Raw genomic sequence first — 17,824 nt, 5'->3', positions numbered from 1 at the left:
ATGGAAAGAGTCCAGGTTGGCCCTTATCAAGAAACCGGGGACCGATGACTTACAAGTAGCATATAGACCTATATGCATGATCAATAACATCTGCAAACTCCTAGAGAGATTGTTGGAATTGCGGCTGAAAAACGCGATTGAAGAACACGGTGGCCTTTCTAACGCACAATTTGGTTTCCGTAAGGGGCGTTCTACGGTGGGTGCTGTTAAGACAGTTATGCGTCTGGTGGACGAAGCGGCATCGGGTACTTGGCGCACCAGGAAGATACCAATTGTGATATTGCTTGATGTGAGCAATGCTTTTAATTCGCTGAAATGGGATGCGATCCTACAAGCGTTGAGAGATAAGGATATTCCTGGATACCTAAGAAGAATTATCCAGAATTACCTGCAGGATAGGTTTGTTGTTTGTCACCAGGGTAGATGCCTCAAGGCGCTGTCTTGGGGCCACTCCTTTGGAATCTGGTCTATGACGGAATTCTCGGGCTGAGTTATCCTCTGGGTGTTTTCCCAGTGGCTTTTGCTGACGACCTGGCCTTGGTTGTTACTGGAAAAACTGAAGTAGAGGTATCGGAGAAGGCAAACGCAGCGATACGAATGGCAGAAGTCTGGATGTCTACTAAAGGCTTAAAACTTTCGCACGGTAAAACAAAATACGTAGTCATGACAGGTCGTAGGAGAATATCTGACATCCTAATTCGAGTAGGGGGTAATCTTGTCCAGCAACAGACTTCAGCCAAATATTTAGGGATCTGGCTTGACAAGAGGAGGAGTTTTACGGCACACGTGAATGAAATACGTAAACGAGCTGAATGCACGGTCAAAAATCTTAGCAGATTACTCGGTAATATGACAGGATCCAGAACTGCGAAGCGTAAGATTTACGCTCACGTAGTTAATTCCATCTTACTTTACGGTATACAAGTCTGGGAAAGAGCTCTGCGTGCCGACAAGAACAGAAGAGCCCTTGAAGAAATTCAACGGCACATGGGCTTAAGAATATGCGCATATTCTTCAGTCTCCACCGAGGCAGTACTCGTAATTGCAGGAGTTCCTCCGCTTAAACAACTGGCGGAGATGCGAGTGAGTATAGCATGTGGACAACCTTCTAAAGAAGCATATGAAGAGATGCTGCGTAATTGGCAACATCGTTGGGATGTAGCCAACACGAGACGATGGACACATCGTTTCATACATTTGATCCGACCATGGATAGAAAGGAAGTTCGGGGACATAAATTACTGGATAACGCAATTTTTTACAGGGCATGGGTCGTTCAGGTCCTATTTATGTGCGAGACTAAGGGTAGATAACAACAACTGTCCTTACTGTGGGGCATATGATTCCCCTGAACATGTAATATTTGAATGTAACCGTTGGACTGAAAGCAGGCAATCCTGTGTAAGACGTATAGGGCCATTATCTACGGAGAATGTGGTGGATAAAATGCTACTTAACGAGGATAACTTTAATGTGATCTCCTCGTTTATAACCGCAGTTATAAAGAAGAAAGATGAGGAAGCACGTCAAGAAGAAACCGCTCGCTGATGACGGCTTGTCGTAGGTGGAATTTCCACCTACGAAATAAAAGAACTAACCGGTGAACTGACCTGCCGTGCCGGACATTCAGCCGTCGGGTGTTGGGGGGGGGGGGGGGAGGCGAGCTAGAGTAAAGGACACTCCTCTGGCGCGAGTCAAACTTGATTTTAGATCCGTTCCAGAGGAGTAGGTGGGAATATAAAAAAAAAAAAAAAAAAAAAAAAAAACTACTCGGCCTTCTGTAAACTACTCATACAGCAATGAGTCATTTTATGACCGGTGCCGCCGGAATTATGAGACTACAACAAACTAATTCGCATACCATGCAGTTTTCGCATAGTGTTCGTACGGACTTATGCGATAACATTTAACTGAGTTTTTTTGTAGAGTGTTCGTGTACATTTATTTATATTAAATTCAATAAGATATACGTCAATAATAATCTATTTTAGAGCATACAATTTTTTTAAACGTTAATACTAAGCTTATTTCTTACTTATTCTGTAATTTTTCTAACTTTACCCAAGCTAAGAGCTTAACTTATTTCTTCTTTTTACCAGTTCCTTTGTCACGTTAAAAACAATCTAGAGTATTATTTTCGTGCTGTCACAAAGTTAATATGATTTAATTAATCTTTATTAATTTTATAATCGTGACCCGTTTTGAAATGAAATAAAAATGCGTATTTTGTTTGATCTATCATTTCCTGTTAACATGTTATAAAAATAACTTAAATTTTGATCTTTTGAACATATCTGAAAAATAATTCTGCTCCTTGCAGCTGGTGAATTTATAGTTAAAAAGTAAAACAATATTTCCCAATTTAGTCAGTTTTAAAAAAAAAATATTTCCCACAAAGTAAAATAAAAATATAAAAAAGGCATATATAAAATGTAAGGGAAAATTTTAAATTTAAAGAACACTATTGGAAAAGAAATTGCAAGTAAATATTGTTCTTGACGTAATCATGAACAAAAGAAAAAACGTTATTTGAAAAATAAAATAAAAATTTGCAATAAAATTATTACAGAGACAATATAATTAATCATTTATTAATCTTCAGATTTCGAAATATAAATACAGATTTCAAAATTTCCTCTGAAGTAATACGTTACGGTAGTTGCAGAGGCTAAACAGAAAAAGAGAGAGGACAGCTTTAAAAAAAGGTGGAAGAAAGATGTTACCGAAAACAAGATAATAGAAAAATAATTTAGTGTTTTTCATCCCTTAAATTAGATTCTTTTTAACGTGATAAAGGAACTGATAAAAATAAGAAATAACTTGAGCTCTTAGCTTGGGTAAAGTTAGAAACATTTTTTTTTTTTTGTCTTCAGTCATTTGACTGGTTTGATGCAGCTCTCCAAGATTCCCTATCTAGTGCTAGTCGTTTCATTTCAGTATACCCTCTACATCCTACATCCCTAACAATTTGTTTTACATATTCCAAACGTGGCCTGCCTACACAATTTTTCCCTTCTACCTGTCCTTCCAATATTAAAGCGACTATTCCAGGATGCCTTAGTATGTTGCCTATAAGTCTGTCTCTTCTTTTAACTATATTTTTCCAAACGCTTCTTTCTTCATCTATTTGCCAGAATACCTCTTCATTTGTCACTTTATCCACCCATCTGATTTTTAACATTCTCCTATAGCACCACATTCAAAAGCTTCTAATCTTTTCTTCTCAGATACTCCGATCGTCCAAGTTTCACTTCCATATTAGAGAAGAAAAAGTAAAAAATAAGCTTAGCATTAACATTTAAGAAATTTGTATGCTATTAGTTTGCTTTGCCGATTCATTCACTATCCTCTGTCCGGATTATCACTTCTTCAAAAGTGGTCTACTTGCATCATAATTGCAGATGGAATATTCTGAGATGTGATGCGTTTCTAAAATCGCCAATGAAGGCTAATGCTTCACGAAGCAATCACCATTTAGAATAACGAAACGAAGAATGAAAGATGAAAAAACAGACGAATTCGATCATAAAAATGATAAAATTCTATCCTCATAAGCAGACACTAGTCATTATAGTAAGATACTGTTTAATTATTGTGAACAACCTGTATCTGGTATTTGTGATTGTCAACAGGTGTTCCTTGGATAACTAATTTTAATCTATACGAGTTAGTAGATAATTTTATCCCTATATTCGAACATGATATAATGAGTTTGCTTCATAAAAGCAGAAACAATATTGATTGATCAATGGAAGTAACTTGAATTATCCGTAAATGAATTTTGATTTTTTCACTCAGAAAAAATCAACGAAAAAAACCAAAATTTATACCCGATTGAGCACATTTCGGGAATAATAAAAAAAAAGGTGGCCGTCCGCCAAATGAAATATACAGGGTGATTCAAAGAAACGGGAAATTAAAAAAATTAAATAACGTTAATGAAAAATTTTTTTTTAGAAAATGAATTTTATTTCATGTAATTGTACAAATGTTGCCATTTTAGGATGCATACATTTTAGTTTATTTTTTAAAGATGACATCTTTCATGTGACCTCCTCTTATACGTAAACACTCACGAAGACTCTTCGTTAAATTGTTCATGGTTTGACGTAACATCTCAACTGGAATTTCCGCAATTGCTTCTCGGATCTTTGCCTTCAGTTCTTCCGTTGTAGCAGGTCTACTTTGGAACACTTTGCTTTTAAGGTGATCCCGCAAAAAGTAATCGCAAGCTGAGAGTAGGCGATCTGGGAGGCCATCCAATGTCACCGTTTCGTGAAATGACAAGTTGTCCAAACAATCGGCGTACAGCTGCCATCGATATTCGTGCAGTATGTGACGTTGCTCCGTCTTGTTGAAACCAGGCTGTGTTAAGAGTTGGTGGAAATCTCTTTTGTTGTTCCACAACAAAGGTTTCAAGCACGGCTACGTAACGAGCCGACGTCATTGTAATCGCAAGACTGTTGTCATTCTCAAAAAAATAAGGGCTTATAACACCGTAAGATGACATAGCACACCACACGGTCACTTTCTGGCTGTGCAACGGACGCTGGTGTAGCTGCCTAGGATTTTCTTGTGCCCGGTATCTGAAATTTTGCTTGTTAACAAATCCACCGAGGTGGAAATGCGCTTCGTCTGACATCCACAGTTCGTGAACAAACTCTACGTTATCATTTATCTTCTAAAGCGTTACATTACAGAATTGTGCTCGCACACCTGCATCGTTCGGTTTCAGTTCCTGGACGATCTGCAACTTGTACGGATGGTATTGCAAGTCCTTCACTAACGTTCTTTGAACACTTGAACTATGCGATTGTAAAGATGCTGAGAGACGACGGATTGACCGATGTGGACTTCGTGTGACAGCATCTTGTAAAGCTTGAACATTCTGTGGTGTACGGACGGTTCGCTCACGGCCTGGAGGTTTCTTTTTCATTGCCGAACCGGTTTCCTCAAAATTAGATATCCATGTTTTAATTGCATGTGCTGATGGAACACGGTTGTGCCGTCCCAGATTAAAATGACGGCGAAATTCTCTACGCGCTCCCTCCACACTTGTCATTGTTTTTGTAAAATGCTTTGATAGCAAATGCACGTTGCACACCCCTCCAAGAATCCATGACAACTAAATGGCAAGTTAGGTTAGAGAGGCTGGCGCCACTTATCAAGTGGTACCAATCGCCCACGGCTACCAACACAACTTTCAAAATTTCCCGTTTCTTTGAATCATTCTGTAATGAAAAATTATAATTAATTTCAAGGAAGACAAGTTTACTTCTGTAGACTATGATATTAGTCGAAATGTTGCCAATATATATTAATGAAATTAAAGAAATTTTATAATAAAAAAGTGATATGGATATTGAAGTTCATCGAGTAATTATCCAGCTGAATACTAAAAGTAGTGATGAAACAACGAGCGATACAGATGATGTTACTTCGGTCGGACTGTTTGGAATTAAAGAAATAAACCCATAAGAACAAATAGAATACATAAAAATTTGTTTTATCCATAAAAATTAAATCTCCGTCTTCTCTACGATGTATTTTTCTCATTTACATGTTTCTTATCAGTATTCCTTCTCCAGTTCTACTATCTACCAAAACCTGTAATGATCTATCAGTGTTGATGTAAGAAAGTGGTTTGAGATAAATAAATACAATTTTAAACCAGGAGTACGATAAATAGTTTTCGGCCCTTTTTTATTTATTTTGGTAACTCAAACTAAATAATTAATTAGAAAACTAAATAATTTTTAATAGTACATTTTAAGCGTTAGTAAAAAGACGTAACATTCTTATTCAATGAAAAATATGATTAGTTATTTACTTACTTAGATATGGGAAATATAAATTGTCGATGACCAGCAATAAGACCGTATTCATTTACTTTTGATGTCCAGTTTGGAAATAATTTTTGTAAAAAAGTCAACTCAACAGAACCTTTCCAACCTCCCCATCCTTTACCCGGATCCTTAAGTATATATTTAACTGTTAGGCTGTAAAAAATTTGAGAAGCACGTTCGAATTATTCTTACAGGCTATACGTTACTTAAAATACTTATGGTTATTTCTTTATCTATTAAAAACAGGTTTAAGAAAGTATATACATTCGTGTACGTAATATGTACAATAACGGTTTTAAACATTTTCGAATAGAATATCTACAAATGTAATATTAATATACGAAAATATCTTCAAACAGATTTTAGCTAGTGAGAAATTATTTTGAAAGTAATACAGAAAAAATGTTATATTTTCTTTTTCTTTAAGAGACTGTTACGTTCCACTTTGCCGTCGGGTGCTGCTACCTAGCGAGGGCTAGAATCCCCACGACAAGGCGATCTGATCACGCTATGACTACGTCATAATGCCGCAGGGAATACTCATTATGAGGTAGCGGCTTATTCATTCGGCTCTTGAATCTGATCCAAGCAGATCACGTCATTATGTTTTTTTTTTTTTTGTTTGGGGGGCGAAAAACGCCTGTGCGTTATCATCGCCCGGAATTTTCTTTAATAAAAAGGTAAAATAATAAAACTAAATAAGGTTTAAAACTAATATATATTATATAATAAAAATTTATTAAAACAAAAGTTAAAAAAGTGAAATAAAACTCAAAATTAATATAGCAGACGGAGTCTTTAAAAATAAAAGCTAAAATAATAGAAAAAGGAAACTATAAAACTTAACTAATTCCTATAGGGAGTGCAAAAGGCTCCCTACTCGGAATAAAATTAAAGATATAGAACCAAAAAAATCAAAATTGAAAGTAAAGAAAAAAAATTATCAAAAGCTATTGTAGCATAAGATATATATGATAATATTAAATTTTTTGCAGTAACCTAGTACTACGCAAAAACAGAAACATCCGGTTCAAAATTTCATTATCATTGTACAAGATACCACGGATGTTTCTGGGTAGATTAAATTTACGACGCAACGCCGCATAACATATGCAGTCTATGGGAATGTGGTGCACAGTTATGCGGCAGTTGCATCGTGTGCATAGGGGTGCGTGTTCTCCTGACATTAGGTACTCGTGTGTGATCCTCGTATGTCCTATCCGTAATCGGCAGAGGACTACTTCTTCACATAGAGTTTTTTTGCAAGAGGAGTCCCATGGCAACACTGAATCTTTATTATATCGACGGTAGTCGCCCAGTCACCTTGCCACCTTGCTCTCAGTGATTATTTTACACGATTAATAAAATAAAAGGTATTAACTCGGGTGGTAAAAGCAGGTTGAATACACGCTTCTTTGGCAGCATAATCTGCTTGTTCATTACCTGGAATCCCTACGTGGCTAGGGAACCAGCAAAAACTTACCTCTGTGTTGCGATTATTCAACTCAGCGATCGCATTGTAAATTTCAATGACGACAGGATGTTTGGAATAAAAGTTTTCTAACGCCTGGAGAACACTACACGAGTCACTGTAAATAAGAATGTTTCTATATTTAGGGTTAATGATATTTAGAGCCTTATTTATAGCGAGTAGTTCAGCGGTGAATACACTCGTAATAACGGGTAGGACAAACATATAAGTTCTTTCATTGACAACAAAAGCACAACCAACGGTATCGTCTTGTTTCGATCCATCAGAGTATATCACCGCGTCTGGTTCGTCTTGGTGAGAACACACTGAAAATTTTGCCAGAAAACAGTAGGTGGTGTTGATCGTTTATCGTATGTCGTAAGGTCAAATGTAAAATTTACAAGGTTTATTCTCCACGGAGGATATGAGCACAGACACGATGGAAAGAACAACGGAGTGTCAACATTTATATGCTGCAGCAGATGTCGGGTACGGACACCTAAAGGCGCAATACAGCGTGGAGGGTCTTCATACTTTCTTAAATTAGGATTTTTAAGAACTGGGTCAAAATCCGGGTGATTTGGTTGTCCTTTGAGATGGGCAAAATAAGATAACAAAAGCTGATCTCGTCTATCCCAAAGTGATGGCTCACCATAGTCTACGAGTAAGCTTGCGACAGGGCTTGATCTAAACGCACCTGTGGCAAGCTGAAGAAAAGTATGATGTACACCATCCAGCATTTTAAGCACGGTTTGATGAGCTGAAGACTAGGCGACACAACCATCATCTAAACGGGGACGAATAAGGAAATTGTAAATACGTAACATATGACCGATCGGCTCCCCAATTGGTGTTACTAGACCCGCATCATATCTAAAAGTTTGGAACATTTTGTCCTTAGTTCCTTCATATGTTTGACCAAGTAAGACGACTATCAAAAATCAAATCTAGAAACTTGACGTAAGAAGAGATAGCAATAAGCTCTCTCTGTTCAGAAAAACTTGCGGAATAGAAGGGTTTCTTAGCCGAGAAAAGACTAAACATTTCGTTTTCTCGGATGAAAACGTGAAACCAGTAGTCCTGGACCGAGCCTCAAGGCGAAATATAGTGTTCTGTAGTCGCTCTGCTGTGGGCGTTGAGCGGCTCGCAATAAAAATAACAAAATCGTCAACAAATAGACAACATGAAACAGGAGCCTGTAAACAATTGGTAATACTGTTTACGGCTACAGAAAATAAGGTGGGACTTAATACACTACCTTGAGGCACTCCATTCTCCAAGACGACACTATCTGAAAATGTATCATCTACACGAACACAAAATGTTCGGTGATTTAAGAATCCCCGGATAAAAGTAATCATATTGCCCTTGATTCACCATCTCTTGAGGGTGTTAAAAATACTACATCGCCAGGCCGTGTCGTACGCGATTTTTTATATCGAAGAAGATAGCAAAAAGGTGCTGGCGGTTTAGGAAGGCGTTTTGTATGGCTGTTTCCATTGACACTAAATGGTCAATGGAAGATCGTCCTTGTCGGAAACCACACTGTTCCAAGCTAGAATGCTATGTTTCTCCAAGTACCATGTAAGCCTGCGGTTTACCATTCTCTCCATTATTTCACACAATACGCTTGTTAAAGAAATAGGGCGGTAGGCTTGAGGGATCGGTTTTGTCTTTACCAGGCTTTAGTACTGGTATAATAAATGATTCTGACCAGCCGGGCGGAAAGACCTGTTCGGAGAATAAACCATTGTAAATATTCAAAAGATGTTGTAGTATTGAGTTAGGAAGGTGTGAAAGCATATCAAGGCGAACGTTGTCTGGTCCAGGGGAAGTGTCACGTGAGTCCTTAAGTGCGTGTAACAATTCTTTAAATACAAATGGAGTGTTCAATTCACCAATCGAATCACCAGTGTATAACGACAATATTTCTATCTGTACTTTGTATCTCTGAAAATCGTTATTATATGATGAAGTGAGAGACACCAAGCGGAAAGATTTTGCTAAAGTATTTGCTACAGCCGAAGACGATGAAAGGAGTTCTCCTTCATCAATGAGACCGAGAATAGGTTGTCTTGGTGATCCGAACATTGCATGGATTTTTTCCACACAGTAGACGTCGGAGTAGTACGTGAGATGGTGTTTACTTATTTCGTGCATGAATTCCTCTTACCGTTCAAGAAGGCCCGACGGCATACCGCCTAGCCCTGAGGTACAAATTTAGATGTTCAGTTGTAGGTTTATTATTAAATTTGCGTAGTGATCGCCGTCGATTCTTAATAGCATATTTGCAATCATCATTCCACAATGGAACGGAAGGACGTTTAGGATTACCTGTTTGACCTGATTACCGTTTGTGGGATATATCTGCTGGCAGTTTCAAGTATCATGGACGTAAAGAGGAACATTGCTCAAGGATGTTCGCACCATCGTCATACTGTGATTGGAAAGCTTTATGATAGCCATCCCAATCCGTCCTTTCAACAATCCACCCCCATGGCCTTCTTTTAACCTCGTGTTCCACACCGAAACCAATAATAATTGGTTTGTGGTCACTGCCGTGAAAGTCATCAGAAACAGACCGATCAAGATGAGCGAATAAATTCGGTGAGCATACACAGAGATCGATATTAGACATAGTACCAGATAATAAAGACATGAATGTGTGAGATCCATTATTCAGCAAACAAATTATATATTTCTCATCCATGCAACCACAATGTGCCACAGCGAAGCGTGGCGGGTACAGCTATTTATATATATATATATATATAAATAAAATTGTCTGTAATAACGATAACTTTTAAATAACGCAGACTAAGCATTGATCTCATTTTAAATGATGTAAGAAAATTATATCGAAAAGAAACTACAATTAAGAACACAGTCCAAACATTACAGAAAGTAATGTTTGGACAGTAAAGTAATGTTTTAAAGTAAAGTTACATAATTTTATGAATTAAAAAAAGAATAGATGTCCCATTTATATGTTGCAGCAGGAGTGATTCGAAATGTAAATTCGAATTTTAAATATGAATGAATACACCGGGATATTTTCTACAATATTCGGCTGTAGCCATACATGTACAAGAGGTACATGTATATCCGCGCGTTTCAAACGTGCTGAGTAGTCCTTATTGTTTTATACAGATACAGTTCTTTCTTCTTCTAGAACTCTGAACTACTAGCACTTTTTTCACAATTTAGATTTTCTAATAAAAAAAATACAATAAATTTTTTTCCCGTAACATACTCGTATTCACTCGCATCCGTAGTGGTTTTTTGTAGTTCACAGTACTTTTCTCTATTCGATTTATCTCATGTCACCAATTTTTGCGCTGTCTTATAGCTGACTTTTGGCTATGCCAATCATATTATAAACAATTTATAAAACAAACGGTTATTCATTCAAAATTTTGTTACCATCTGCATTAGAATACATAAATTCTTCCAACAAAAAAAAACGAACGCATATTAATTTTTTTGTACACTTGGATTGTAGTATATTTGCTGATGAGTTTAATTTTGATTACTTTTTCATAATTTTTTTTTTTTTTTTGTCTTCAGTCATTTGACTGGTTTGATGCAGCTCTCCAAGATTCCCTATCTAGTGCTAGTCGTTTCATTTCAGTATACCCTCTACATCCTACATCCCCAACAATTTGTTTTACATACTCCAAACGTGGCCTGCCTACACAATTTTTCCCTTTTACCTGTCCTTCCAATATTAAAGCGACTATTCCAGGATGCCTTAGTATGTGGCCTATAAGTCTGTCTCTTCTTTTAATTATATTTTTCCAAATGCTTCTTTCTTCATCTATTTGTCGCAATACCTGTTCATTTGTCACTTTATCCACCCATCTGATTTTTAACATTCTCCTATAGCACCACATTTCAAAAGCTTCTAATCTTTTCTTCTCAGATACTCCGATTGTCCAAGTTTCACTTCCATGTAAAGCGACACTCCAAACATACACTTTCAAAAATCTTTTCCTGACATTTAAATTAATTTTTGATGTAAACAAATTATATTTCTTACTGAAGGCTCGTTTAGCTTGTGCTATTCGGCATTTTATATCGCTCCTGCTTCGTCCATCTTTAGTCCATTTTACTTCCCAAATAACAAAATTCTTCTACCTCCATAATCTTTTCTCCTCCTATTTTCACATTCAGCGGTCCATCTTTGTTATTTCTACTACATTTCATTACTTTTGTTTTGTTCTTGTTTATTTTCATGCGATAGTTTTTGCGTAGGACTTCATCTATGCCGTTCATTGTTTCTTCTAAATCCTTTTTACTCTCGGCCAGAATTACTATATCATCAGCAAATCGTAGCATCTTTATCTTTTCACCTTGTACTGTTACTCCGAATCTAAATTGTTCTTTAACATCATTAACTGTTAGTTCCATGTAAAGATTAAAAAGTAACGGCGATAGGGAACATCCTTGTCGGACTCCCTTTCTTCATAATAACGGTTTTTTCATAATAACGGTAAAATATCGAGGGTGTTATTTACTTTTTTCCCAGTAGTCGTAGAATTTCTTTAGCCCACATTTATGATGAAATATAAAATTTGTGTTAAAGTACAAAGGGCAAATTAAGATTGATTCAAAATGCCTCTTTCGCTAACAGTTATTATTAGTTATTCTTTTTTTAATCATTATGAAGTTGAAAAAATAGTTTCAGATGGGGTAAAAAAGGACCGAAGTTTTTCAATCGGTAGAAAGTATACCACTTTGAAAAGCGTTTTCGCTCGATTATTTTGGTAAATAAATGTGTTTGATGACGAAATTTAAAAGCTAGTAAATTTAACCTAGTTATATATATATATATATATATATATATATATATATATATATATATATATATAGCTGTACCCGCCACGCTTCGCTGTGACACATTGTGGTTGCATGGATGAGAAATATATAATTTGTTTGCTGAATAATGGATCTCACACATTCATGTCTTTATTATCTGGTACTATGTCTAATATCGATCTTTGTGTATGCTCACCGAATTTATTCGCTCATCTTGATCGGTCTATTTCTGATGACTTTCACGGCAGTGACCAGTGAGTTATATATATATACGCATATACCGGATGGTCCATTTAAAATGAGGCACATCTATATCTCAAAAATATTCATTTTAGGGGAAAGATGTTTCTTATTTAAGTTTTCCATTTAAAGGGGAGAATACGTTCACAACCTATGTTGTCCTTGAAAAAGTCAAATAAAGGTCATCATAATTTTTTTAAATAAGAACCTATATTTTTTATTGCAGAATCGAATTTTTTGAAAAAAATGAAATTAAAACTTCATTTCAAAATTGTTTTCTTAAAATTGATAGTTCTTCAGTTATTCATCTTAAAAAATACTGTAGGCCTATAAATTGGTGTTTTTATTTTCGCTAGGTTTGGCTCAGCGTCCCGGGTTCGAATCCCGGTCAGGTATGGCATTTTCACACACGCTACAAATCATTCATCTCATCCTCTGAAGCATGCCTAACGGTAGACCCGGAGGTTAAACAAAAATAAAAGGGTTTGGCTCAGCTGACGAGTTATATCCAGCTGATGTTAAATTTTAAATAAAAGGAAATTAAATTTTAAATCAAAAACGATCGATTAAAGGATTAACCTAAATGAAATTATTTACGTTTTAATACATTTTTTTAACCAGATAGTACATATCGGATATGGTACATAGCCTATATGTGTTACACGCTTTGGTCATAAGTTATGTCGGACTCTATGAAAATATTTGGTTTAATGAATTACTGATACTTTAATTTTTTTTTAATCCCTTTATTTAAAATAATTACAAAAAATTACTCTTCATAAATTACAGCAACAAATGTTCTATGTGGTGTCCTGCTTCTACGCATTTTTTAATACTTTTTAAGAAGAACCCATGAACATTTAAGAGTTCGTTTCTCTCTTGATATCTCTACAGATGTTTTTATACGCTCTTTCATGTTTTCAGGGATATTTGTTACTTCTAGGTAAACTTTTTCTTTAAGATAACCCCATACAAAAAGTATGTTGGAGTAATGTCGAGGGAACAAGCAGGCAAATGAACTGGACAGCTCGACCAATCTAACGATCATTGCATTCGCGGTACAGAATTACTCTAGTGATAATTGAATAACCTGCAGAACAATCATCATCATGGTGAAATCACATCATTCCTTTCTTTTTGGTGTAATATTTCTGGCTATTTAAAGAGTCGCCTGTTGTTATACGTAATAGATAAGTCATATTACATAACAATCTTAGAAATACTACAAATACTTTTTTTTTAATAAGTCAATTATTATTATTTTATTTTTTTACCTAATGAAACTAAAAACACCACTTTATAGGCCTACAACATTTCTGAAGACGAATAACTAAAAAAATATCAATTTTAGAAAATAATTCTGAAATGAAATTCTTTTGTAAAGAATTCGATTCTGAAATAAAAAATATAGGTTTCTATTTTTCAAAAAAAATTTGATGACCTTGAAAATACCTTTATTTGACCTTATCAAGGAAAACATAGGTAGTGAACGTATTTCCCTCTTGAACTGGAAAAACTTTAATAGAAAACATTTATCCTAAAATGAGTAGTTTTTGAGCTATAGATGGGCCCCAATTTACATGGAGCACCCGGTTTATTTGAAACATTTTTAAAATTTTGATTTGATGGATATCTCTTTTCTGAATCGTTTTTAAATTGACGTATTTTGAAGTTATGTTTAAATTTTGCTTATTTACTAGTAAAATTTTAAAAAGGACGAACCTTCTTTATTATAAGATTTGAATTTTATCTCTCGTATACGGATGGATACAATTCAGTTTTTTAATTTCATTTAAAATAGTTAAATATATTCAGGTGCCTATGAATGTATTATTGTAAGTTGTAGAGCGAAAACATGTACGTAAGCGCGAACTTTTGTGTGTGTGTGTGCGCGCACGTAAATGTAGATGGGATTTGACTTAATTTAAGTCAATTAAATTTATTTTATTGAAATTCTATGAATTTTAAGAATTAATTGAAATTCTTATTTGATTGAAAGTATTATTATTGGAAGTTTGGATAATGCGGACCCAGAAGGTAAAATTGAGTCGAATTTAACTGTCATATTTATTAACCCTCTACCTTCAATCCTTAAATTTTTTGTATAAGGTGCTGCAAAAATTCAAGAACTATGTTTTATTTCATTTATATAAGCAGCTGCTAACTATCAGTTTGAAACCCCTCTTCACAAATCTGTGTCTTTATTCGGCTGACGAGTTGATTGACGTCAGGAAGGGAATTCTGAACATTAAATATAGTAAATGTTTATTTTCTGGTTTTTATTTTTACATTTTTCAGTAATGCATATTGTGAGTGTAAAACTTTGTATATAGATAGCTAGATGAATTGAACTTGACAAAAATAAAATTGCCTTTGAAGTAGAAGCTGGGGTTAAGTTTTAAATTTATATGTAAACTGATATATAAATGTTTTAGGAGAAGACCAATTTGGTTTCAGGAAAAGTATAGGGACAAGGGAAGCAATTTTAGGCCTCAGATTAATAGTAGAAGGAAGATTAAAGAAAAACAAACCGACATACTTGGCGTTTATAGACCTAGAAAAGGCATTCGATAACGTAGACTGGAATAAAATGTTCAGCATTTAAAAAAAATTAGGGTTCAAATACAGAGATAGAAGAACAATTGGTAACATGTACAGGAACCAAACAGCAACAACAGTAATAATTGAAGAACATAAGAAAGAAGCCGTAATAAGAAAGGGAGTCCGACAAGGATGTTCCCTATCCCCGTTACTTTTTAATCTTTACATGGAACTAGCAGTTAATGATGTTAAAGAACAATTTAGATTCGGAGTAACAGTACAAGGTGAAAAGATAAAGGTGCTACGATTTACTGATGATATAGTAATTCTAGCCGAAAGTAAAAAGGATTTAGAAGAAACAATGAACGGCATAGATGAAGTCCTACGCATGAACTATCGCATGAAAATAAACAAGAACAAAACAAAAGTAATGAAATGTAGTAGAAATAACAAAGATGAACCGCTGAATGTGAAAATAGGAGGAGAAAAGATTATGGAGGTAGAAGAATTTTGTTATTTGGGAAGTAGAATTACTAAAGATGGACGAAGCAGGAGCGATATAAAATGCTGAATAGCACAAGCTAAGCGAACCTTCAGTAAGAAATATAATTTGTTTACATCAAAAATTAATTTAAATGTCAAGAAAAGATTTTTGAAAGTGTATGTTTGTAGTGTTGCTTTATATGGAAGTGAAACTTGGACGATTGGAGTATCTGAGAAGAAAAGATTAGAAGCTTTTGAAATGCGGTGCTATAGGAGAATGTTAAAAATCAGACGGGTGGATAAAGTGACAAATGAAGAGGTATTGCGGCAAATAGATAAAGAAAGAAGCGTTTGGAAAAATATAGTTAAAAGAAGAGACAGATTTATAGACCACATACTAAGGCATCCTGGAATAGTCGCTTTAATATTGGAAGGACAGGTAGAAGGGAAAAATTGTGTAGGCAGGCCACGTTTGAAATATGTAAAACAAATTGTTAGGGATGTAGGATGTAGGGGGTATACTGAAATGAAACGACTAGCACTAGAAAGGGAATCTTGGAGAGCTGCATCAAACCAGACAAATGACTGAAGACAAAAAAAAAAAAAATTCGGCTACTACGGTAGGTATTAACTGGAAAAATTCTTCCAAAGAAAACTTCCAAAGTTATCTTTTTCATGATGAAATGTTTTCATTTATGATGTTGTGCGTCTCTTAAGTTCAAAAAGTTCATGTCGCGTAGTCTAAATTTGTTTTAGTTTAATATATGTAAAACAAACAAATATATTTAACACAATTGTTTTAAAATGTGATACGTATAAATGAGTAATATAAATAAAAAAATTATATTTACCGGTCCGCCTCTTTTTTTGCTATTTCATCCACCTGTTTTTTATATATTATGTCTTTTTCTTTATGGTTAAAGTAGAAAAGATTTATTTTTGCGAACCTGTGAGAAAAGTTTTACTTTTATTTAATAATTTTTCGTGCTTAAAAAACAAATAATATGTAAAATTTTATTAAAAAAAATATTATTAATCGTTTTAGTAACTTATTTATTATTTACCACCAGTATCACCATGTCATCAGCAAAACATATACATCAAATTTCTTCTTCCAGCGATTGTTACTCTTCTTTTCCCATTCAATTATTAGATAACATTTAATTATTTCTTCCCGATATATAATAAACAGTATCAGTGACATGCAGCATCTCTGCCTCACTTCCCTTCCAATTGTTATTTTTCCTGTCGTTTCATCTCCTACCCTCACATTTATTCTCTGTTTATACTACAGATGATTTATTAGGCATCTCTATTTCCAATCCACTCCCTTCGTTTCCAAAATTATCTGTAATTTATCCCATCTAACTCTGTCAAACACCTTTTCTAGGTCAACAAATAGAACATACACTGTCTGTTTCCTTTCCATATATCTCTCACATATTACTCTTAGCATCCGTTGTTCCAACACCTTTTCTAAACCCATACTGTTCTTCCTCAATACTGCCATCAAATTTATTGTATATCCTTTTATTTAGAACCCTTAATAGTACCTTAGCTGCATGTGTTATAAAGCTAATTCTTTATAAATATACCTTTCAGCGTTTTTAATGGCTAGCCACAATCCTCCGAGCATCTGTTGAAGTAAAACTTTCAAAAACTTAAAGTTTTTGAAAATTTTCAAAAACCTCACCGGGTTGGTCTAGTGGTGAACGCGTCTTCCCAAATCAGCTGATTTGGAAGTCAAGAGTTCCAGCGTTCAAGTCCTAGTAAAGCCAGTTATTTTTACATGGATTTGAATACTAGATCGTGGATACCGGTGTTCTTTGGTGGTTGGGTTTCAATTAACCACACATCTCAGGTATGGTCGAACTGAGAATGTACAAGACTACACCTTATTCACACTCATACATATCATCCTCATTCATCCTCTGAAGTATTATCTAAACTGTAGTTACCGGAGGCTAAACAGGAAAAAGAAAGAAAAGTCTCTTTCATGTCGCTTAATCCAAAGGTTAAAGGTATTTCTGGCTATTTAAAGGGTCGCCTGTTATTATACGTAGTAGATAACAGTCATATTACATAACACTCTTAGAAATACTATAAATACTTAATTGTAATACATTTTAAAAATAAGGTTCAAACTATCTTCATTGTTATACTTACAGTGTTTTAAAAGAGTTTCGTTTTATTTTATTTGGTGGTAACAAATAAGCGACTGCTTTTAATAAATCTTCAAGTATTTCGTTAATTTTAGAGAAAATGTTTTTTCAAACGTATTTTACGACATATATTTATTTCTACTTTGGTAGTTCTTTCTTTCTTCTTTCTTTCTTTTCCTGTTTAGCCTCCGGAAACTACCGTTTAGATAATTCTTCAGAGGATGAATGAGGATGATATGTATCAGTGTAAATGAAGTGTAGTC

General features: G+C 34.9%; 1 protein-coding gene across 2 annotated transcripts in view; it reads right to left on the bottom strand.

Annotated features, from left to right (window-relative positions):
- Window positions 1-17,824, bottom strand: part of LOC142318083 (NADH-cytochrome b5 reductase 1-like) — a 43,876-nt gene that overhangs the window by 2,049 nt on the left and 24,003 nt on the right. For both annotated transcript variants that reach the window (XM_075354610.1, XM_075354611.1), the window contains exons 5-6: window positions 16,251-16,346; window positions 5,835-5,999 (exon numbers count right to left, since the gene is read on the bottom strand). In XM_075354610.1, coding sequence (XP_075210725.1) covers window positions 5,835-5,999; window positions 16,251-16,346 — 261 coding nt within the window. The remainder of the gene's footprint in view (window positions 1-5,834; window positions 6,000-16,250; window positions 16,347-17,824) is intronic.

Source organism: Lycorma delicatula, chromosome 1 (genome assembly GCF_047948215.1).
Source record: "Lycorma delicatula isolate Av1 chromosome 1, ASM4794821v1, whole genome shotgun sequence".
Taxonomy (NCBI): domain Eukaryota; kingdom Metazoa; phylum Arthropoda; class Insecta; order Hemiptera; family Fulgoridae; genus Lycorma; species Lycorma delicatula.
This window is presented reverse-complemented; position numbering and strand designations above follow the sequence as displayed.